The sequence below is a fragment of the Arachis stenosperma genome, chromosome 2, assembly GCF_014773155.1.
Source record: "Arachis stenosperma cultivar V10309 chromosome 2, arast.V10309.gnm1.PFL2, whole genome shotgun sequence".
NCBI lineage: Eukaryota > Viridiplantae > Streptophyta > Magnoliopsida > Fabales > Fabaceae > Arachis > Arachis stenosperma.
Window position 1 is genome coordinate 12,063,005 of NC_080378.1, and position 24,680 is coordinate 12,087,684.

General features: G+C 32.0%; 1 protein-coding gene and 1 pseudogene across 2 annotated transcripts; both read left to right on the forward strand.

The window, feature by feature from the left end:
* The first annotated feature begins 1,243 nt into the window (after nucleotides 1-1,243).
* LOC130962565 (uncharacterized) lies at nucleotides 1,244-4,965 on the forward strand (annotated as a pseudogene).
* A 672-nt stretch (nucleotides 4,966-5,637) lies between these two features.
* Nucleotides 5,638-10,444, forward strand: LOC130957346 (uncharacterized). Of its 2 annotated transcripts, none has more exons than XM_057884217.1 (3): nucleotides 5,638-5,920; nucleotides 6,978-7,652; nucleotides 8,926-10,444. In XM_057884217.1, exons 2-3 carry the CDS (start codon nucleotides 7,075-7,077, stop codon nucleotides 8,927-8,929), a joined length of 582 nt encoding a protein of 193 aa, XP_057740200.1. In that variant the 5' UTR covers nucleotides 5,638-5,920; nucleotides 6,978-7,074; the 3' UTR covers nucleotides 8,930-10,444. The 2 variants fall into 2 exon arrangements, with proteins under 2 accessions (XP_057740200.1, XP_057740195.1); XM_057884212.1 differs by lacking the exon at nucleotides 8,926-10,444 and adding an exon at nucleotides 7,807-8,313.
* The last annotated feature ends 14,236 nt before the right edge of the window (nucleotides 10,445-24,680 follow it).

The following is a 24,680-nucleotide window of genomic DNA, read 5'->3' on the forward strand; positions in this document are numbered from 1 at the left end:
AATAATTAATTTAGTAATAATTATAATAATTAATTATATTAAATAATTATATTTTTATTTAATTAATAATTTATATTAATTATTTAAATAATAATTAAATCGTAATTAAATTATTAATAATTAAAATAATTAATTAGATTAAATAATTAAATTTTTATTTAATTAATGATTTATATTAATTATTTATGTCATAATTAATATTAAATATTATTTATATTATTATATTAAATTAGCCGTTGGAAACTATCCGTTACTATGTTACCGTTATTATTAATAAATTAATATTTTGTTACTCTATATATACCACTTAGATACACTTCTTTCTCACACTTTCTACTACTCTTCTTCATATTTTTCCAAGTTTACGAAATCAAAGTTCTGCTAATATTTTTTGTTCGAAAAAATGGATCCAAACTAACTCAACTCTTTCTTCAATTACTTACAAAACTTTTCTCAAATTCCAAATACCCAACCATCTCAAACCTCAAACTCTCAAGTTCCAAATCAAAACTTCATACTACCGAATACATTTCAAAATCCAAATTCACAAAATCTTTCTAATTTCAATTTTCAAGCTCCTTATAATAATCAATTTCCTATATTCCAACCGCAAAATCAAAATTCACAAACACCACATTTTCCATTTTCATCCATATTTAACCTTTCTATCGGAAATGTTACTCCAACTTCCTTGTCGTTTCCAACTCAATTCAGTACATCAAGACATAACTCATCTGGTGTTAGTGACTCTTCTAACCCATACTCTCAGACTCCTATACAATTTAGTCCAAATTCACAATATTCAGATTTTGCCAACCCTCATGGATTAGATGCTATCGACCTCAATGATGATGATATTGAAGATCGGAGGCAAGATAGTATTCAACACTGGCATTGGAAAGAGGATGAGATATTGATCAGTGCATGGTTAAATGTTTCAACTGAACCTATAGTTGGTACCAATCAAAAAGAGAAAATATTTTGGAGTCAAATTCATAGCTACTGTGTAGAATTTTGGTCCGACATGACAAGGGGGGTAGTTGGATATAAGAAACAATGGTATAAGATCAACAAGGCTGTTGCACAATTTGCTGGTTGCTACAATTGATCAAGCTAGTCGAAACATAAGGAGTGGTTCGAACGCTAATGATATAAAGAAGTTGGCCTATAAACTTTATTCCACAAATTATGGTCAAAAATTCACTTTTGAGAGGCATTGGAACATGCTTAGGTTGGAGTAAAAATGGAAAGCCAACTATCTACACAGAGTGACGGCTCAAAGAGAACCAAGGTTAGTGCAACTGGAGTATACTCATCCTCATCAAACCCAGAAACACCATTGGCTGACGAACTCGATGTGGACTCTCCCGTTCGCCCACAAGGATCAAAGAAGAGTAAGCGAAAAGGTAAGGAAAAAGCACAAATGTCTAAAGATTTTAGCGAAAAGAAACCATCGGTTGTTAAAAAATTATCTCTCATGGAAGATATTAAGAATGTTAGAGAAAAGGAACTAATAGATAGAGAAAAAGAAAGAAAAGAGGAGAGTGAACATAGAGCAAAGATTATGGCAATCAAAGAGAATGAGTTACAAATTCAAGCGGCAATGAAAGAACAAGAATTACAAATCAGAGGTATATTAAAGAAATGGAGATAAATGCAAAAGAAAGGGAAATGGAAAAGATGGCCAAGGAAAGGGAAAGGGAAAGGGAAATGAATATGCAAATACTTAATGCTGACACGTCTACAATGAGTGAAAAACGACGAGCTCTTCATGAAATTACATGTGAGAAAATAATCGCCAAGTGGTTTACTTAATGGTTCCTTGTATTCGTAGAGTTATGTAGTATGTTCTTATTTTTATTCCGTATTACTGGTATATGATGTAGTTTATTTTATTTATTTATGATGTAATTTTTTAAATTAGTCTATATTATTGTGCCGTTATTGTTCATGAAAGTGACCGTTGCAAAATTAGTCATTACAAAAGTTGCAAAACTAACCGTTGCAAAACTAGCCGTTAAGTAGCCATTGTAAAACGAGCCGTTACAAAACTAGCCGTTGCAAAACTAACCATTGCAAAACTAACTGTTTAGTAGCCGTTGTAAAACTAGCCGTTGAGGAGTAGGTACTTATTGCAGACACACTTATAAATATCAACTATCAATGACTCTGCAACTCTACTTCAACTCTTGTTTCTCACTTCGAAAAAGAACTAAAAATTACATTTCTAGATATGGCTAGAAATTTTGATGATATGTTTAATGAGGCTTTGTATGGCAAAAGAAGATGACAAGATAACACACTCATAGATAATTGGATCGATGAGTGTTTACTCGAAGATTCAGAAGAAGAAGATATCGATAGAAGCTCTATCCCAACTCTTCGTAGATGGATCAACAGAGATCGAGAAGCAGGACATGATCACCTCTTCCAAGATTACTTTGCAGATGAATCGGTGTATAATACTGACATTTTCTGACAGAGATTTCGAATGAGAAGACATGTGTTCCTTCGAATAGTAGATGCTCTCTCAAACGTCTATCCGTATTTTCAACAGAGGGTTTGATGCAACTGGAAGAAGAGGATTGTCACTACTCAAAAAATGTACCGTTGCGATACGGATGTTAGCATATGGCGTAGCAGCTGATGTTGTTGATGATTATGTGCGCATAGGCGAGAGCACTACAATTGATTGCTTGGAAAAATTTGTTGAAGGTGTCATTTCAGTGTTTGAGGATGAATACTTGCCAAAACTAAATCCAAATGACGTACGACGTCTGCTACAAATGGCAGAGGGTCGTGGCTTTCCTGGCATGTTGGGTAGCATTGACTGCATGCATTGGCAATAGAAAAATTGTCCAAAGGCGTGGAAAGGTATGTACATGAGTGGTTATCGTGGGGTTGCAACCATAGTACTTGATGTTGTAGCATCTTCAGACCTTTGGATATGGCATGCGTTCTTTGGAGTTTCTGGTTCAAATAACGATATCAACGTGTTAGATCGTTCTCCAGTGTTCGATGATATTCTAAATGACCGTGCTCCGGAGGTAAATTATACTATTAATGGTAATAATTATACTATGAGATACTATTTAGCAAATGGTATTTATCCTGAATGGGTCACATTTGTCAAATCAATCTCAAAGCCACAAGGATAGAAACGCAAGTTATTTGCACAATACCAAGAAGGGCAAACAAAAGATGTGTAGCGAGCATTCGGAGTATTACAAGCATGCTTTGCAATTATACGTAGTCCAGCTCGCTTTTGGAAAAAGAAGAAACTTGCCAACATAATGAGAGCTTGTATTATATTGCATAATATGATTGTTGAGGATGAAAGAGACACTTATGCAGGAAATTTTGCTCAAGGCTTAGAGTATGATGATGTCAAAAATGGCTTATCACAATCTCAGCTGGGAGAAGAATATTTTGCACCATACCATCAATTTCTCCAAAGAAATGCCCAACTTCAAAATAGGCAGCAGCATAGACTATTGAAAAAGGACTTGATTGAACACATGACAATTTCACAATGCTTGTCGTCAACTATAGAGTTTAATTATGTTTTTCTTTGTATTAAGTAATTTTACAAATTAGTGTAATCGTGAATTATATATTGTGTATTATTGTTATATATGAATTTATTTAATATTAATATCTTTTAATAGTAAATTATTTTTAAATTTATAAATTTAAATTATATTATTGAAAAAAATTAATTACATTAATTTTAAGTATTTTAATTAATTAATTAAGTGGAATCACAATAGTAACTAAAGTTAGTTCCTCCTAATAGAGAAGAGAGAGATGCTTTAAATTCCTATTTATTGTTTATGACCCAAAAGTTGAGGTGGAGTTATTTTTTAGAAAAAGTATGAGGAGCCAATGAAATATTTGTACAATGTGTACAATGGAAGTTTAGGGAGTATTAGAGATATAACCATTAGTGTTACCTTTTTTCATCAGCTGAAGCTTTTGGGATGAGTGGTATCATGACATGGTATTAGAGTTCTAGATCCGAAAGGTCAAGAGTTCGATCCTTCCTAAAACACAACCCTAGGTCACAGAAGTCTCCTCCACCGCCGCATAGAATGAGAATCAGCGCCGCCAGCCGTTGCACTCAGTCACCTTGACACCTTCAGAAATCAGAACAAGCTTTCCTCTCTGAGATAAAGAAAAAAGGTGATAAACCCTAGCCTCCATTGTTGCCATTGTTCTTCTCACTGCTGTCATCACGTCGTTCTTCGCCTGGTCCAGCTTCTTTTCTTCGCGCGTCGCAAGCTTCTTCGCCTGGTCCAGCTTCGTCATCCATTGCGTCACCAGGTCTAGCTTGGTCGTCTGTCGTATGCTCGTCGCTGCTGCCAGCTTTTCCGCGTCACATTCTTGGTCCCTCTCTTTCATACTCTACTCGTTTGAATACCATCGAAGGTTGGTTAATTTTTCTTGCTTTTGTTTTTAATATATTATTCATAAAAAATGTGATTTGGTTAATTTAATTTTTAATGTGTTCAGAAGAATTTAGTTAAAAATAATTAGTTAATTTTGTGTATGTTCGTGAGTTATTTTTTTGATGATATATGTGTTTGGAGTCTTGGTTAATTAATTCTGTTATTGATTTACTGTTTGATGATAAATTAATACTGTTTGATGATAAATTGATACTGGCTTGTTGAATTGATGTTGGTTTAGTGAATTTGCTGGAATTAAGTTATACCATGATTTGTGTAGGAGAAACATTTGTATTTCTAGTTTTTTACTACTATCCGTATCTCCATTTTAATTACAATTTGTTATTTTGATTTCAGTATTTATATGTGGCAATTCATTTGCAAAATCATAAAAATAGTTTTGTAATTGATCATTATTAAAAACAAAAATGAATGTCACTTTGGTGTTTGTTTATCGATTTTACTATCAAGATGTTTCCGTTAACAAATATTTGAAATCGAATTACAGGTTTCTTAATTCTTATAGGAATTAGTTTTTGGCTTTTTGCAATTGAATGGTTTGGGTAGTAATCTATTGGTTTCGATTACAATTTAAAAAAGATGAAAATTCAGGTGAAGTTGACTTCATGTGAAGTTGATATTTAAGAGCGGTTAGAAAAAAATTTAGTCAAATCAGTTAAATCATCTAACGGCTCTCAGATATTAACACGTGAAGTCAACTGCACTTAAATTTTCACTTTCAAAAAATGCTTTCCAGGACTTAGTTACAAGTTTCGTTACCGTGAAATTAGATATATTGTACTTTAAATTTAAATGTTATTTTAAAATTTATATTAGGTCATAATTATATTTTTGTGTGTTTATTTATATATCATTTAATATTATTTATTATTTTATTATAAAATTGTTACCAGTTAAACTACGATTAAACTGATTGGATCAATAGTGAATCATTAATTAAAACAGTTCGATGACTAATCTAATTTTTAGAATCTTAATTTTTTTAACAATATTCTCAAAATCAAACCGAACTTGTCAGTTCGACCGGATTAATCGAAAATCTGGACGGTTCGGGTAATGTGCAGCGCAAAAATTTGGTCCGAGAACTGGTCGATTTAAGATTTTCAGTTCGGCCATTAAACAAAACGGCGCCGTTTTAATGTTTTTATAGAAAAAAAGGAAAACCCTACCTCTCTCTCGCAGCCACCCCCGAAACAGAGTCACTCAGTCTCACACCCCACCCCCAACCCCCTCTCTCTCTCTCTCTCTCTCTCTCTCCCTCGGCTCTCTTCTCCTTGCCGTGGCCTCGCCGTCGCGAAGGGTTGCTCGTGTCGTCGTTCCTTCGACGTCTCTCTATCGCCGTCACGAAGGTCTGCTCTCTGTCCGACCTCTCTCTCGCTCTTTGTCATAGGCTCCGAGCTCACTTCTCTTCCTCCATCGCCGTCACTTCCCATTCCTCCGAGCTCACGAAGGTTTTTTTATTATTTATTTTTAATTTCAAGTTTGATTATTTGTTTTTGACTGATCAGGTAGCTTCAAATTCAATTAAATGGTTGCCATTTTTTTCATCATTATCATATCACAGTTCTTGTTAGAATTTGACTGGAGATGGTTGATTTATCATTTTTTTTTCTTCCCCCCCCCCCCTCTGTTTTGATTGGAATTTGTCTTTGGTCAGGTGATTTGTAATTATTCAGGCACATCAATTTTTTATTTTTCTTTCTTCCCATTAAATTTTGGAAATTGGGAACAAACTCATCAGGTGATTTCTGTTCCGTTTCAGATCTTTCTGAGAAAAGATAAGAAAAAGAAAGGTGGCTTTGATTTATCTGAAACTAAACCTTTTGTGTTGCTTTCATTCTGTTTGTTTTTTTGCTCCAATGAATGCATACAGGTAGAAGAAACTGTGTTGTGTTGTCTTGACTTTCTGGTCAAAACACCCAAATTGCTGTGTTTTTCTGGTTTTGAATTCATAGTTATTAAGGACCTTTCTTATAACAAGAGAGAAAAATTGAAGATGAATTATGCAGTAGATTTGTTCCTAAACTACTTAATACTACTTATATGTAATACAATAATACATGTTTGTGTGTGAGGTGTGAAGTGTGAACATGTTGATGCATTTTTCTGTCACTAAGGACACAAAAAGAGTGAGTAGTGGCATATTCTATATGTGATGAGAAGCACACCATGAAATATCATAAGCTCTAATAATATTATTGTTGTGGGGTTGTTAAAGATGTTTTTGTGTTTTGTTCTTTTTTATTAAAAAAATGTCTCTGGACAGCAAATATGAGATCTGAGATAACCCCTTTTGTCCAGTTTTGTAAAGAAAGAAGATTATTAATTTCACACAATCTTCCAAAGGATTGAGTTCCTTGTAGCTACATCACAAGACGAAAAGGCTGGTTTGATTGTGGACTTTTAATATTAAATTATGGATAATTTATTATGTGAAATTGTGAAATTTTGAATTTTATTAGTTTAGAAATTATTGAATTTAAATATTTGAAATTATATATACAACAGAGCTTGCTAGGGTTTAAGCAACAGAAAAAGGGGAACACTGTCTCAGACAACAGATACAGAGAATCAAATCGAGAAGAAGAAGAAAAACCCTTTCACCATGGGAAGCAGGTTGGCTAGAAGGGTGGTGCAGTTTGCAAACCTTCCAATAAAGCTGCTACTGCCAACGAGCTTCACCAACATCCAAGAAATCGCACTCAAGACAATCCCATCCGCCACCAAGATCGAGATCAAGCGCGTACTCGAGTCCCTCTACGGCTTCGAAGTCGAGAGGGTTCAAACCCTAAACATGGAAGGGAAGAAGAAGAAGCGTGGTGGCCTCCTCTTCGCAAAACCCGATTACAAGAAGGCTTACGTCACTCTCAAGACCCCTCTTTCAATTGACATGAATCTTTTCCCGCTCAAAATGGTTGAAGATGCCAGGAAGCGGATGAACAAGAAGAACGTGTCGAGCGTCGTTGAGGACGAAGAAGAGGAAGAGAGGAAGAGACATTGGCTTGAAGGTGACCGGGCCGGATCGTCTGAGGCGGCACCCCGTGGGTATCGTGGTCACACGCTCTTTTGGGACCGCGGGATGGCCCGTAGGGTTCGTGGTTCAAGCCGTAGGCACCGTGATGAGGATCGTGATGGTGCTGCTAAGTTCCCTTGGAGCAACATGAGGGATGGTAGAGCTGCCAGGTAGGATAGTGAATTTTGTTGATGAATTATTGTTGTGCTTAATAAAATTATTGACTGATAATTTGAAAAGTGATTCTGGCACTATGCAGGGCTGCTATGTGTTTTTTTTAATATTTTTATTTTTTTACATGTTGTTTTATGATTGTGATGATAGTTCATGAAATGAAAAATTTTGACCTGGCATTTGAGGTGGTAAGCTTGGATTTGAGTAGCAAAGCAAGCACAGCATAACTCCTGGTACGGAGCAAGCTGTTATTTAATCAAAACTGAACTGAAAAGGATCCATTAGTTAGTAGCCAAAACAGAATTAGTTAGTGGTTAATTAACAATTATGGCAGCTCAGCTGTGCACAATGATCAAGGGAATCAATCAATCAACCATGTCATTTTCTCTTCTGTTCTAACATTGGAATAACGGTATTATATATGTATTGTTGGTCCAGTTTCTATTGTTTACTTGTTGCCATGTGCTGTGTCGCCGTGTTATTTGTGTGCAACTTTGCATCCGAAAATATGGTTGCCTGGTTTTGTAACCCTATTGAATTAGCCATCTGATGTACCAAAAGTATTTGGGAGATAATAGAAAATCAGTTCAAAACAACTGAAAGTTACCTTATTTTGCATTTCTTAACTACTGCTTACTTTATCTTGCATTTCTTAATTACCATTGAAATAATTGAGTAATATTAGAGGTAATAAGTCTGTAATTATGGATGTTACATGCATGAAATTATAAATGTTAAGTTAAATAAAGTAATTTTGGATCATTCTCTTCCCAGCATTACCATCAGGGTAGTGGTTTTTTCCTCTAAAAGCATCTGAAATGTTATGAGGGTGAAGTACTTTACAGGTAGATATAAGGAGTAGAAAGAGACCCTAAATCAAAATTTGATTATGCTTCCTGTGGTGCAGCCAGCTTTGCTATTTTTATATTTCTAAATCGTAGACATGCCAAGTTCTAGTAGGACATGTTCACTTAGGCAGCGTTTGGTTTATGTATCCCTTGAGACAGACACAGACATAGACATTAAAGACATGGACACAAATTATTAGTGTCTATGTACTGTGTTTGGTAAACATTGAACAAGACACAATAAAATTAGAAAAAGTCTATATTATCCTTATAAAGAAAAATATTAGCTACCATTGCTACTACTATCATCCACCATTTCTACCATTACAGATTCATCATCACACACGATTCACCACAAATCAATCAGCAAAAATTTTAAAAAAAATCAACAAAAATTTTTATTTTTCTGTGGAGGAAAAAGGTAACTGGAGCAAATTCTGAAAAAGAGAAGAATCAAGATAGAGGAAGAGGTGGCAATGGCAAACTCAAAGAGGAAGAGGGAGAGGCGGCCGTGGATATCATGAAGAGGGAGGAGAGCCGACAGCGGCAAATCTGGACAAAGAAGGAGACATAGCGGCGGCGGCAGATTTGGACGAAGGAGGAGATACAGCAGCAGCGTTCGGATCTAGACGAAGTGGGAGACGCAGTGGCGGCAGCATGCGGATCTGGACGAAGGGAGAGATGCAGCGGCGGTAGATCTGGACGAGGAGATGCAGTACTGACGACGAATCTGGACCACGGGATGCAATGGCAGAAGGAGGGAGGAGGGAGGAAGGAGAACAATCACGGTGGATGGAGAAGGGGAGAGAGAAAAAAGAATTAAGGTTAAGAAATTAATAAGGGGTAAAAGAGTAAATAAGTGTGTCTAATTGTTTGTGTCTCTGTGTCTCAATATTTTGGGAGTATACTGAATACATGTATTTTGTGTATGCTTGTGTACTAACGTGTCCATTAAAGATTTGTGTCTCAACAAACAAACATAGGACATGTTCTAACGTGTCTATGTCTTTGTGTCTGTGTCTTTGAAACCAAACACTGCCTTAGGGCCTTTCTCTTTAGAAATAATGTTCCAATGTATATTTTGCCCCTCCTGAATGCGACTTCGAAATAAAGGATTGGCGCATCAAGATATATTTGTTAAGGTAGTCTGATGTCCACTTGCCATTTGTTGTGGAACCGCTTAGATTGTTACTGGTTTTATGAATCATTCATATAGAGAAGGTTCTTTCCTAATTTTTGTTCAGTTCTTGAGCTAGGTTCTTATCCCAACGATAGGGGCAATTTGAGGATGGAGATTTCTATGAATGTAGACTCATCTGAAAGACAGTGCACTGATAGAATAAACTTAATGGCTACCCAAACTAACTTAGAAATCCTCACCTCTTAAACATTCCCTATTGTAGAGTGTATGAATGAAAAAATAAGCTACCACAGAAATTTATTACTAAAGCTATGCACAGAAGATAAGAATTCTACATGGCAGTAATTAAGGAACCTAATTGGTATTGAATTTTGAATGACTGAATTGATCTGAAGTTGAAATGGCATAACTTGTTATATTACACCCCTGTAAGAAAATTTCCATCTGAAATGTTCATGTTGCACCTCTTCAAACTTGGGTTGAGGAAGAGATGGTCCTTTGTGTTGATTCTGCTGGTTCATGTGGAAATCTTGATGGGGTTAACAATTGTGATTTGAACTATGTTTGGATATGGAAAAGTGATTAACAAATGTGAACTATGTTATGCTAGGATATGTGATAAGCTTGGTTATCTTGATGATTGAGCTTTCCTTGGTTAGAAATAAGATGAATGGCTCATGTGGGTCGAGAAAGAGTGATGCAAGATATATAGCCTAGGGATACTTTTGAGTTGAGTTATGGAAGAGGGTGTACAATGGGATTTGGAAATGAGAACAAAGTGGTAGCTTGTAATGTAATTCTTCTCACACTTGAGTATTCATTCCCTCAGTATAACGCTTATATTTGGTTTTTATCATTTTGATTTTTCAAATACTTTTGTCAATACCTAAATTACTAAATTTTCAAATAAAAAGGTCTTATTTTTTTAGTGCTTGTATGTGTACTATTATTTTGATAAAAAAGATTTTTTTTATTTTTTAGCGTGTTTGGCAAATTTTTAATAGTAAAAGTAAAAATACTAGAAAAATAAAAAAACATCTTTTTTGAGAAGTTATAATTTATATATTTTTTAAAAGATATTTTTTTTCTTAAAAAAAGGATGTTTTTCATATAATAAATAAACAAAAAAGTATTTTTATATTACTATACCCAAACATAATTAATAAATAAAAAAAATTTTTTGCATGAGATAACTAAATATAAAATTACTTTTACTTTTTTATAAGATCTTTTAAAAAAAAGATAACTCAAAAAATGATCTTTTTCTATAAGCTAATCCAAATAAACCCTTAATCTGTTTGAAATAATTACATCAAAATTTTATCTTCAAAGTCTTCTTTTTGCATTCTTCATCTCTTTTAGTGTCTTAGCTCGTGAACTTTCTAATGGTGAGTCTTCTCTTTGTTTCTTTCACTCAAATGGTACAAAATTTCAATCTTTCATTTTTGTTAATGATGGCGTAACGTAAAATGTTTGTTGCATTGTTAATGGTTTAATTTATTTTAGAATAAAATTTTGTTAAAAGATGTTATTTTAAATAATTTGATTATAATAAGTAGAAGCTATTTACTTTGAATTATAATATATTCAGTAAATGGTTAAATAAGTTTTGGAATCCTATAAAACTATTTTAAAAATGAAATGTTTTCGTCTTATATACAGATTAACTTAGAATTAATTAAGTACTTACTTTTTATTTTTGGATTAAAATCACATAAAATTAAACAAGGACTAAATCCATTTAGTTGTGATATAGTGGTAAGCTTATTGGAACCCTTAATCAACTGATGATGAGGGTTAAATGCCACATTGAACAATGGTCACCATTCTTATTTTTAAGGTTTTGAGAATCGGATTAAATGGTAAAATTAGAGGTCTAAGTTTAAAAGTTCAATTCAAAATAAATTAGATGAAATAAAATAATCTTTTTACGTTATTTTAGATTAGTTAAAATATGCTTATATCATAAATGAAAAGAGATTAGTTAATGCTTTTGAGAGTAATATCTTAATTTTATTTGGAAAAAAAACCCATTAATCTAACAAGAACTAACAATTTATTTAAAAGAGTAGCTAAACAAATAATAATACTATGAACGAAATTTTCATACTGGATAACAAACTAAACTGGACACATTATCTTAAAATTGTTTTTAAGTTAAAGAATCCATACATGAAGTTGATTTTATCATACAATTAATCATACATAAAATTAATACTTTTTATACTTGATAATTTAAAACATTTTAATTTCACATCTAACCAATACGATATTTGATTAATAATAAAAGATATTATACGTACGCAAAAGAATTAACCATTAAATCAATCAATATATATTTATATATTTTTACATGTGATGATTTACACATTTTTAATATATTTTATATAGATAACTAAGTAGTAATTGAATTTTATTGCACATAAAGTAAGATTGGTTTAAAAAAAAAAATTTCATTGGACAAAAAGAATTCTCCATCATAGACTTTCTTGATATTTTAAAGTTTTTTATGTTTAATTTAAAATTTTAAAGATTGTATATTGATCATGAGTTCATGACAAATTTGTCTTTTATTCCCTAAAACAATTTCCAAAATATATTGCAGAGGTTGATGATTTAAAAGGTTCAACAAACAATAACCTCCAATGGACTATTCCATTAACATCGAATAAAATTGAAAAGAATGATTACACTACTCCTTCGGTTGGATACTATTCTAGAAATCCTCATTGGGATAGTAATCCTATTCTTCCTATCTTATTTTTTTTTAATTCAAGCATTCTAAAATTGAGCCAAAATTTTTTCAGGACACTAATAAATATTCTTATTGGCGTTATGCTATAAAATTTGAAATTGTTCTGAATTTAAACCAAACTTGGTCTATTATAGATTGTTTTCTTAATGTAAAATCCATTGGTTATAGATAGGTATATCAGATCAAGCATCATTTGATAGTTATGTGGAATGCTATAAGATTCGTCTTGTAATAAAATAATTCACTCAAATAGAAAGGATAGATATTTTAGAGATTTTTTTTCAATAATAAAGTTAGTTTCAATAAAGAGGTAGCTAATTTATCAATTAGATGTTAACAATACTTTTTTATACAAAAATTTATCTGAAAATGTATATATGACCTTGTTTCCTAGATCTAGTAATACAATCAATGTTGTAAACAGTTGAAATTACTATATGTTACAACAATCAAGTTGTATGTGGTATGAAAAATTATCCAAATTTTTACTTTCTTGTGAATACCAGCACTCTCTCTGATTATAATCTTTTTGTCAAATTTATTGGTGCTGAAATTTTTATCTTATTGTTGTATGTTAATGATATCGTTCTCACGGACAACTCTATTTTTGAGAAAGCTGCCATTAAATCTATTTTAAATCAGCATTTTAAAATTAAAGATTTGGATATTCTTAAATATTTTTTGAATATTGAAATGGCTTATTCTACTCAAGAAATTTATTTATCTAAAAAAAGTGCTGTGTTGATTTATTAAAAGATTTTGGTTTGTTGGATTTCATAGACATTTCTACAAAATTGTATCAGGACAATAGCCCTTTGCTTTCTGATCCCTTAATTTATTGTCGTCTAGTTGGCCGCCTCCTCTACCTTACTACTACCCAATGTAACATTACATACGCTACGCTATAGCTTAGCCAATTCATGACTTCTCCTACTGAATCCTATTTTCATGCAGCAAACCGGATTTTGATCAAGAGAACACATCGCAAATTATATGCATTCTGGCACCCGGTCCTGTATTTTCAAAATGTTAACACTAGAAAAAATCTTACAACATTATTGTATTGCATTGTTTTAGAACAATGTGGTGAAAGGTATAAAAGAGGAAAAAATTTTCAGCTTAAATAAAAAGAAAAACCAGCTATTGTACCTACAGCTTATGTCAAAGTTAAGCAGTCTGAATTCAGATTTTTGTCAATTTTAAGGTCAATGATAATTAATTAACTTTTCTATTTACCTTTGTTAGAGATTAGTTACCTTATTTCTTAGCCTTTGATGTTTGATGCTTATATATTTTTAATTTATTCATTTTAATTAGGATATAAAATACCTATAGAAGGATCATAGACAATTCTAGAAATAGAAGATGGATGCGATGTGATAGAATTAGTGAAGAGTATCTAAAGGGATTAAAAAAGTTTTTAGATCATTCCTTTCATCATAGTAATGGAAAATCAATTGCTTGTCCCTGTAAGAAATGTGTGTTACACTATTTAGTGGATCGGACAATGGCCTATGATCACCTTGTGGTTAATGGTATTATGCCATCATATGACACTTGGTTTTGTCATGGGTCATCGATGCTTCTTGAAGTCTAATCATAAATTTCGAAATGATACAAAGTCTTTCGATGGGACTAAAGAATCAAGAGTTGTGCCTGATCCAATATTAGGGTCATCAGTTTTGAATCATATATGGAGAAAGAGGAGCATTTTTTTCAATCTCCCTTATTGGGAAACAAATTTGATGCGACATAACCTTGACGTGATGCACATAGAAAAAAATGTGTGTGATAACTTGATATATACATTGTTAGGTTTGGAAAAAAAGTCGAAAGATAACTTGAAGGCTCGGTTGGACTTGAAAGAGATGAATATAAGACCTAGCTTACGGCCTCAATGTCTTCTACTGAAAAGAAGTTGTTTTATGAAGTACTAGAAAATGTTAAGCTTCCACATAACTATGCATCTAATGTCTCTCGTTGCATTCGAAAACAGAAGATATCAGAGCTAAAATCTCATGATTGCCATGTTATAATGCAAGAACTTCTTTCACTTGCTTTACGAGAAATAGTAGATAAAAAGATGAGCTCTGTTTTGATCGAATTGTGCACATTCTTTCGAGGGATATGCGATAAATATCTTGAAGTGAAAAAATTAACACTACTTAAGGAGAAGATTGCCTTAATATTCTGTGACATGGAGAAGCTCTTCCTCCCATCATTTTTCACAATTATGGTCCATTTGGTTATTCATTTAGCAACTGAAGCTAAAATTGCAGGTCTAGTCCAATATCGCTGGATGTATCCAATAGAAAGGTGCAGATAATTATATATATTAGATTTAAATTGCAGGTTCAGTCTATTTTCATATATAGTAGAATAATATTAACTTATGTTATAGGTATTTATGCACTTTAAAATCATATGTTCGAAATCAAGCATATCCAGAAGGTTCTATAGCAGAGGGATATATTTCAAATGAGTGTTTGGTATTTTGCTCACTATATACGAAAAGTGGAGATTCAAGATTTTATTGGTCAACAAAAAATAAAATGAAAATTGAGCACGAGGCTGATCAAAAAGGATGCCTTTTTTCTTCTATTGGAAAATCCTTTGGCAAAGAAGAAGCATTTCTAATGGATGATAAAATATAGTTGCAAACCCATCGATATGTGCTCTTCAATTGTGCTTCTAAAGTGGTTAAAGATTATAGAAAGTGAGTGATTATCTAGCTCTCTTTATTGTTTATCATATATAATATTATTACTGACATATATATGGGTCACATGTACAGTAAACATATTAGTGAGATCAAGAGAATACATCGCAAGCGTCGCCTTTCTCCACATCAACTTTGATCGCTTGTATTTTAATTCATTTCATGAATGGTTCAAGAATGAAGTAAGTAAAGGATTTAATTATTATTTTTTGGTCAAAAATTTATAGCTTTACATTATTTTTTGGTTAGATTAACAAGTTGGATATCACATTTAGTACCCAAAGTGATATAAGAACCCTTTCACGAGGTCCAAGATACATTGCAAGACGATTCAAAAGTTTTGATTTAAACAATGGGTATCGATTTCGAACAAAGAAGCATGAAGAGTCCAAGGCAACACAAAATTCTGGTGTCATGGTTGTCTCAAAGGTGATTAGTTATGCAAGTGCAAGTGACAATGTTCCCAAGTCGAAAAATATCAATTATTATGGAAGATTGACTGATATTATAGAGTTAAATTACTTTGAAGAATTTAAGGTTGTCTTATTTAAATGTGACTGGATTGACATAACCAAAGGTAGAGGAGTTAAGAAAGATGATTTGGGTTTCACACTAGTGAACTTTTCACACTTAATACATACCGGTGATAAAAAAAGTGATGAACCTTTTGTATTTGCAAACCAAGCTCAACAAGTAATATTTGTGAAAGATCCTCATGATCATGAACGGTTTATCCCTAGGCTAATTAGTCCTCGAGACATATATAATATGGGAGAAAAGAAAATCATGCAATTTGAGCAATTAATGCAAAATGATAACGGTGACTTAACTTTGTTGGAGAAAATTCGTCACTTTGAGAATGGGAATAATGATTGGGTTAGAAGTGGGGTTAATGATATAGTAATTGATCACGGACATTCACCAAATCAAACTGATGACAATTCTGAGTAAGTTAGGTAATATTTTAAGAACTTTTACATTTTGCATTTTTATTTTCTGTATTTTTCTTATTTTTATTTATTAAGTTTATATTTTTTTATTTAGAGAGGTGTACCAAGTGACTTGCATTTTTCTGCACATGCTAGTTTGGAGAGGTGTTGGTACACGCATGGAGAAGCAGATGCAGCCCTTACTTTGATATATAGCTCTTACTTTGATGTTTTGAATTTTGAACTTTGAATTTAGAGGATCTTTTATGTCTTAAGATTGGTTACTTATTCTGTTTATTAATATTGACCTAGAGAGTTTATATATTACTTTACCTTTTCTTTTCTCCATCGTGAAATGACATTCATATTAGTAAGAATCTGATTTTTTTAATAAAGCTTGTATAATATAACTTGATTCACTTTACCCTTGTCCTGTTATTACATGGAAGCTTTGGAAACTCATGTTAGAATCCTTGGATTCTGTTTTTTTTTTATAATTTTTTTCTTTTCCATACTCTGTTTTTTGTTTTGTTTTGTTTTGTTAAATATAAAGATTTTATATTTTAAATTCTATTGACTTTGTAGAATATGGGTGCATCAAAGAAGAATTATAAAAATTCAAATATTGAAAGAAACAATTTGAAAAGTAATTTAGAGTCAAATAAAAAGATAAAACATAAGAAGAGAAAGAGAATGCATGAATTTGATGGGGAAGCTACAAAGAATTGGAAAGAAGAGGGCTTCACCAGTAGAAAAAAGAAGAGAAAGAGATTGGAAGAAATGAGTGGTTCAATGACAAGCAAAAGACACGAACTTATTGAGGATAATGATCTTGTGGAGATTTAAGAGTGCCTAAAAAGAATTGTGTGAGATTTGTTGAAGAGGAAAATTATGCTGATGAAGTGCTGCCTTTTATGGAGCAACTATTAAATGATGAGAATTTGTCTCAAACTCCTAGTATTTCTAATAGTATAAATTCTGAGCAAGATGAAGAATTAGGTGATATTATTATTACTTTAAATATGATATTATTATATTTTCATATTTTTTTTCACTGAATAATTGCATTTTTTTGTTAGGTCATACAAAGGCAAAGAGGGTTAGAGGACCTACATTGTTGAAAAAAATTTGGAACATGCCTCATGAAAAGATAATTGATATGCAATTTAATAACCGCAACCAAGTTATAAGAAAAGAAGGTAAAAAACTTGCTAGTTTTCTTGGTATTCTAGCTAGAACTCCTTCAATAATACCTTTAAACATAGATGACTGGAGATGTTATGATAAAGAGAAAAAAAATAAGTTGCTGAAAATTGTGAGGGTAAGAATTTATTATTCTTAATGGATTCTAATTTAATTTTATTTGATTCATTAAAAAATTGCTTGAATGTTTTGTAGAAGAAGTTTTCTATCCTAATACGTGGTGAGGAATTTGTAAAAAGATCAATTGGAAAGAAATGAAAAGATTATAAATGTGACTTAAAGGGTATGTATTTGGGATAATACAAAATCAAAGATGTTTTATTAAAGAATAGACCAGAACGAATCCCAAGAGATCAATGGATTAGTCTTGTCTCATATTGGTTCTCTGATAATGTAAAGGTACTTTAAAATTCTTAACTAACATGTAAATATAAGATAAATATTATTACTGAATCTGATATTGGTTGTCTTCATTTGTTTTATTAGCATTTTCTTATTTTTTAATTCTAATTCTGCCATAACTGCAGCAAATTACTTTGGCCAAAGTATATTTTACTGAAATTGTATAGAACTTACTATTTTATTGAAACTGTATAGATATAAAAAATAGAAAAATAGAGAAATAATAGCATGTGTGTGTAGTAGTGTATTTTACTAATCCATAATGTGTTATGATAGAAATGTACCCAAGCAAATAGGATTAATAGGGCAAAACAAAAAATGCCTCACACGGGAGGATCTAAAAGTATTGCAACATTGATGGATGAACAGGTACTTATGCATAATTTTTATTTCAAATATTTTATAAAAGAGTCCTACTAGGGAGCCAATGGAGTATTTGTACAATGTGTATAATGGGCTGCTTATTTAGCCCACTATGAGTTAAAAATGAAAATTACCCACAAAATAATAAATTTTAAAACTCTTATTCAATTATTTCACATCAAATTTCAAATTTCAAATTTTTAAAAAAATTTCGTTAGTTATTTCAAAAAAATAACTATCTAAAATCCTTCAATACTCTCTTCTTTTTCAACCGGCGGCCACCCCACCTTCATCAATAATCATTCCATTTCACCGTCGCTACTTGGCTTGCCACACGCCACTCACCCTTAATAAAAATAACCATCCACTTAAGGATAAAAATAATCATCCGCATAACTAATGAATTGAACATCTAACATATTTTAATTATATATAACTAAACTCAATCCAATCAAAATAATTATCTACATAAAAATAAAATAATCATCCGCATATCTACTAAAATGACCATCCTAAATTGACCATTAAAATAGAAGAAGATGATGAATAAACAGAAGAAACTATTATTGTGGTGAAACATAATTTTGAAGGACTAGTCATGACAAAAGCGGCACTGTTGTGAAGCATAGGGCTCAAATCATGAAAGAAGCTAACCATGCTTAGATCTGAAGAAGAAGAGCATGGTGGTATCATCGGTGAGAAGAGACTTGAAGGAATGGGAAAAAGCGAAGGCGCATCGGAGGAGGTGAGGACAGTGTCGGGAAGAAGGCACAACCGGCTGCGACGGAGGCGCTGGATGTCCGGGTTTCGACCCACACAATATATGCATCCTCCCTTGGCGGTGACCTGTGCGGCAACAGCGCCAGTCAGAACAGTGTCGGCGCGATTTCTGATGGCGGCTGGTGACCGTGGCATTAGTGTACCGCCGAGATTCCATCAGAAAGGCATAGAACGCTGATAAACCGTATTAAGAGAGAAAAGTGAGAGAGGGAGGTAGTTTATTTGTTTCCAAAACCGACGGTAATCCTAATATTTGATTTAAAATTCAAATTGAAAACTATTCAAAATTAATTAGTTACCTATAATTTAAAATTAATTAATTGCCTATCAAATATTTTAAATTTTAAATTAACCCCATTATATACATTGTACAATATTTCTATTATCTTCTCATACTTTTCCTTTATAAAACAATGCATTGTTTTTTTCCTGGAACCATTAGCAACGCAACACAGTATATATAATGAGAACACTGAAAATTTGTCCTTTTTTGGACATTTGCACACTTGCACTTCTCTTTTGACTTTATCATTTTGTTAGGCGAAGGATGGAATCGAACCTTCATGAGCAGAGATTTTTCTCAAAATTTATAAAAGGTGTAAGGATAGTAGACCATTGGATGAGGAATCTGCAAAAGCAGTGATAAAATTTATGAATTTGTATCTTCTTCTTGTTGTGATTGAAAAGTATAAAGGAACTAAATCATGCATTTAGTTCTAAAATAGGAACATACATGTATCCTCCTTTTTAGTTTCACTCAATTGTGACATTTAGTTTTTTCTATATAGGAACTAATTGAAGAGAAGTTGAACAATGGCAAGCTATCTAATGAAGAATCTAATAACGGTGTTGCTTGGGAAGGAGATGTTTATTCTCAAGTATTGGGAAGTGATAGAAGTGGTTACGTACGTGGTTTAGGACTTGGTCCAACATCTTCTTTATTGTGGGGTAATAAATTATCTTATGATAAATTAACTTAAGATGTTTTTGTTAATGAGGTTGCTCAAAAATTACAACAAGAAATAAAGGTGCTAAAGGAAAAACGTGAAGAAGAAATAAAGTTGATGAAAGAAAATCAAAATAAAATGTTGGTTGAATTATCTTTTATGAGACAAGTTTTGTGTAAGTTTGTTTTAACAGGTTCATCTATGACTCAAAATTTCAATGAAAATTTTTTTATGCAGGTAATTTTTGAAATTTAAAATTTTTTCTTGTGAGCTGTTTTTTTTTTGTTTGACATTACTGCATTGATTAAATTTCTGATGCTAATAGTGGTCATGAGTTAGCACCATCCAGCACTTGAAATCAGGTTTGATGCTAATATTTATTTTCTTGAAAGATTATATCTTTATCTATTATTGTTTGAATCCAACACTAATTAATTAATATCGTATATAATATTATACCAACTGTTCATTAAGATTACTTTTCTTTTTTCTTTTGCTTTCCTTTAATGTATGTTTATAAATCATTATACAAGACTTCTCCACCCATCAAATTCTGTTGCTACGTGTATATGTATAAATTCTAAACATGCCTATGCAAGGAGTGGTGTTTGATTTGAATTTGAAGTAGTATGTATTAAGGATATAAATTAATTATTAATAGCATACTCTAGCTAGTGCATTGTGCAACTGTATATAGACAAAGAAGTCCAAAATTATCGAAAATTTTGCCTAGCTTTGTTAGAGAAACTTTCTATTTTATTTTTGTGATAATATTTTAACATGTGATTTGCAGACATGCCTTGTTTTTTGGGTTGTTGCTTTCTGTTCTCCTATTCAAATGAGGTACCTGAATATATGCACTTGTAATAAATAGATATAATGGAATCTGTTCTCACATAATGCATCTGTTTCTTACTCAAACTTTTCTCACTATGCATTAGAACATTAACTTAAATTTCAATTTGTTATGCAGATGGTGTTATACTGCTGTGGGATTCATAGTTGGTGGCTTTACTGTAGCATTGGCCTAGAAGAATTGAGTATATTTTGGCTTTTTTTTTATTTTCTAAAAAATGTATTCAAAGTCAATGAAATGACAAACAAATTTCTATTATGTATTGACAAATATCACTTTTAACATTCTAGTTTGTCAAAAGAAGCATTTTAATAAAAAGCTTATTTTAAATTTTTCTGATCAAAATTCAAATGTAAATTATCATTATTATTATTATTATTATTATTATTATATTATTATTATTATTATTATTATTATTATTATTATAATAGAAAAAATATAGGTTGTTTGTTCTAATTAATAAAGTGAGTATAATTTAAAAAAACTTTAAGATTTTAGCGGCAATAGTAATGAAAGCTAAAAGTGAATAATATTATAATTTTAGAATTTTTTTAGTGGCCATATAAATTGTCGGTAAAAAAGATTTTAGTGGCAATAGTAATGGCAATTAAAAATGAACAATGTTTCCATCTTAGAATTACTTTTAGTGGCCATATAAATTGCCAAAAAAATTGTCTCTAAAAGTTATATACTTTTTGCGGCTATTAAAATGGTCTTTACCGGCAAATCTTACAATGGTCACTAAAACCTTTTAGTGGCGAAGCATAAGACGGCTAATATCTAATTGTCGGTAAATGTATTAGCGGCTATTTTTATTGCCGCTAAAAGTAAAATAAATGGCCAATAAAAGTGATTATTTTTGTAGTGTGAGATACTTGCTTGAACTCTAATCCAGGTAGAGGCTTTTTTTTCGTGACTCTTCTGTTCATATATGTAGATTCAGTGATTTTGACTGAGCGGGTTGTCCATACTCGTTGTTCTTTAACTAGTTATTGCTTTTTTTTGGGAAAGTCTTTGATCTCTTGAAAAACAAAGAAACAATTTATTATCTTCAACAAAAGTAAAATATAGAGATCTTGCAAACACCACCTGTGAACTCCAATAGTTGATAAATATGCTGCATTTTCTTCAAATTCCAACTGATCGCACTCCTGTTCTTTACCGTGATAATCAGGGCACTTTACACATTGTGACAAATCCTATTTTTCATGAACGAATTAAGCATGTTGAAATTGATTATCATGTGGTCTATCAAAAGGTTCAAGTTGAAATGATAAAATTTTTTTCTGTCTCTTTAAGACAATTAGCTGACATCTTTACTAACTTATTATCCTCTTATCTTTTTCATCTTAATCTCACAAAATTAGAAGTTTTGGATATTTTTCATCTTCTAATTTGTGGGGACATATTAGAGTAATAATAAAGTAGTTATGAGTTAGTAATAATTAGTTGTTAGTAAATAAATATTTATAAAATTAGTTGGTAATATCTCTATAAATAATATAATTCTTATATCATATAAAACAATAACTTCAATACATATTTATCATTTTTTTAATTTTATTTCTATTTTCTTGTTAGTTACTAATATCGTGTTCTATCTACACTATCCCAAATTCAAAGCAACAATTACTATACTCTTCCCTTTGCCTACAATCCAAATCACTACTCATAATGGAATCATCATCATGTGTCACCGAAAATTTTAAACGGTGGTTACTAAGCTAACTTTGTTGGCTATCAACCCTCAGCTTTTCAAGATATTGGTAAGGCAGAATACTTCTCTAAACATTAATTCTATATATTTTTCTTTCCCTAACTTAATTAACTATATATATTGTTTGGAGCGCACTACATATTTATGTAATCATGTAATCTAGTTGGCCCAAATTCAAATAGAGTCACGTGCATTAATGACGAGTGAAAACACGCGCTTGAAAACCCTTCGTTACTTCGCGCTCATTATGAAAAGATGTTACTTCTTTCTCAATATGAAACTGCTCATTCTCTTCGAATCTCTCTCAAAATCACTCAAACTTCAGCCACGTTCTCTGCGAAAACCACTACTGGATAAGAATCGCGAGAAGATTTAGCAAGGAACAACCAGAAACGAACAAAAACAGTAATAGAGATTCGCCTTCCTCCTCCTCCTCCTCCTCCTCCTTCTTTTTCGCGTTCCTTCTTCTTCACGTGTTTTCTCCTTATCTTCATTCTTTTGTTGTTATTGCTACTGTAATTTTTTTTTTTTTGTCTTTTTCTCTTTCTCTCCCTTGTGAAGAAGCAGTAGAAGGTGAGGAGGAAGAGTTTTAAATTGTGCAGAGCAGAAATGAACTGAAATGGCCAACTCCACTTAACCAAATATCATTTATGTGCTGAATAAAACGTCATAAGCATTTAATCATAAAAAAAATATACTATGATATTAAATTTACTATCCTCTCCAGCCCTTATTGTAAATTCACATATGGAAATTTAGATAGTAAATAGCATATATTATGATTGGCTATTTGTAATTAACAATATTTTGTTTAACTTGTTTAAAAAGCAAAAAATACTTACTTCAAATGTATATATGTGAATATTAATCTAAATGTTAATGTTAATATTTATATTTGATTCAAGATGGATTACACATCTGAGATGTTAATTTATATATCTGTTAGAACTGTCTGACTACTATTTTATTCAAGGTTCTCAGTGATTGCAATCACTGTATTTACCAATACATTACGAACTCCAAAAGAATATAGTGAACCAAAATTAATACACCGAGCAAACTAAAAGTTGGAAACATATTGAACCCCTGAACCCTAAACCCTAAACCCTAAACACTAAAACCAGAACCCTGAACACTGAACCCTGAACCCATAAACCCTAAACCCCTAAAATCTTTAAACCCTAAACCTTAAAACCCTAAACCCCTAAAACCCTGAACCTTGAACCCTAAATCCTAAACCCTAAACCCTGAACCCTGAACCCCTAAACCCCTAACCCTAAACATTAAACCCTCAACCCTCAACCCTGAACACGGTGAACCGAAACTAATATATTGGGTGAACCGAAAGTTGGAAACACATTGAACCCCTAAACCCTGAACCCTAAATCCTAAACTCTAAACCCTGAACTGGAACCACTAAACCCTAAACCCTAAACACTAAACCCAGAACCCTGAACCCTGAAACCATAAACCCTAAACCCCTAAAACCCTAAACCCTAAACCTTAAACCCTAAACCCTGAACCCTGAACCCTAAATTCTAAACACTATATTCGTCTAATTATTTTTAGACTCCTTTCTGCATACCGAACTGAACACATGCACATGGTGAATCAACTTTTTAGTAATTACGAAACCGAAAAGTTACTCACATTTACTCATCGTTACTCACAGTTATATATTATCAATTCAATTCAATTCAGATATAGATTACCTCAGTCCATTCAATTCACTTCAAATAAAATTAGCAATTTCATTCCATTGAATTCGATTCAAAATTCAATAATCCAAGCCTCATCAAATTGATGCGTTTCGGAAGAATTATCCAAATCGCACTCATTCAACTGATTTAAAGTTGATTCATTCATTGTTTGAATTCAGAAGTGTAGATCGAAGAAGAAAACGAAGAAAAATATGAACGAGGAAGCTAATTACATTGAAATCAATCCAGATCCATAATACAGAGAAGAAAAACGCGAATAGAGGAGAACAAGGAATTTAATTAGGTTGAAGAAGAAGAAGAACAACGCAAAAAAGGTTTACGTTATATAGAAAGGTTTACGTTGAGAAAGGTTGATCACGCAAAATAAGGATTACGTTTATACGTTATATGAGGCGCGTGTAAAATAAACGAATGTGTAAGTGAAAAAAAATGCGTGGAATAAAAAGTACTTGGATACCATCCATGTAATTTTTACATGGATGCAGAGCTTTCCCGATATTGTTTACCATGAGATAAAATAACTTAAAGTGGAGTATGATTGTCCAAAATAGTATCTTGGCCTCATGTTTGGCTATTGGAACAGTTACCAAACAAAAGTTTAAAATATTTTTTTTTTTCAATTATTTGACCTGTAAAACAATTA

Bases quoted from the DNA above. Each gene is read 5' to 3' on its own strand.
- LOC130957346 (XM_057884212.1), top strand. From the start codon at position 7,075: ATGGGAAGCAGGTTGGCTAGAAGGGTGGTGCAGTTTGCAAACCTTCCA.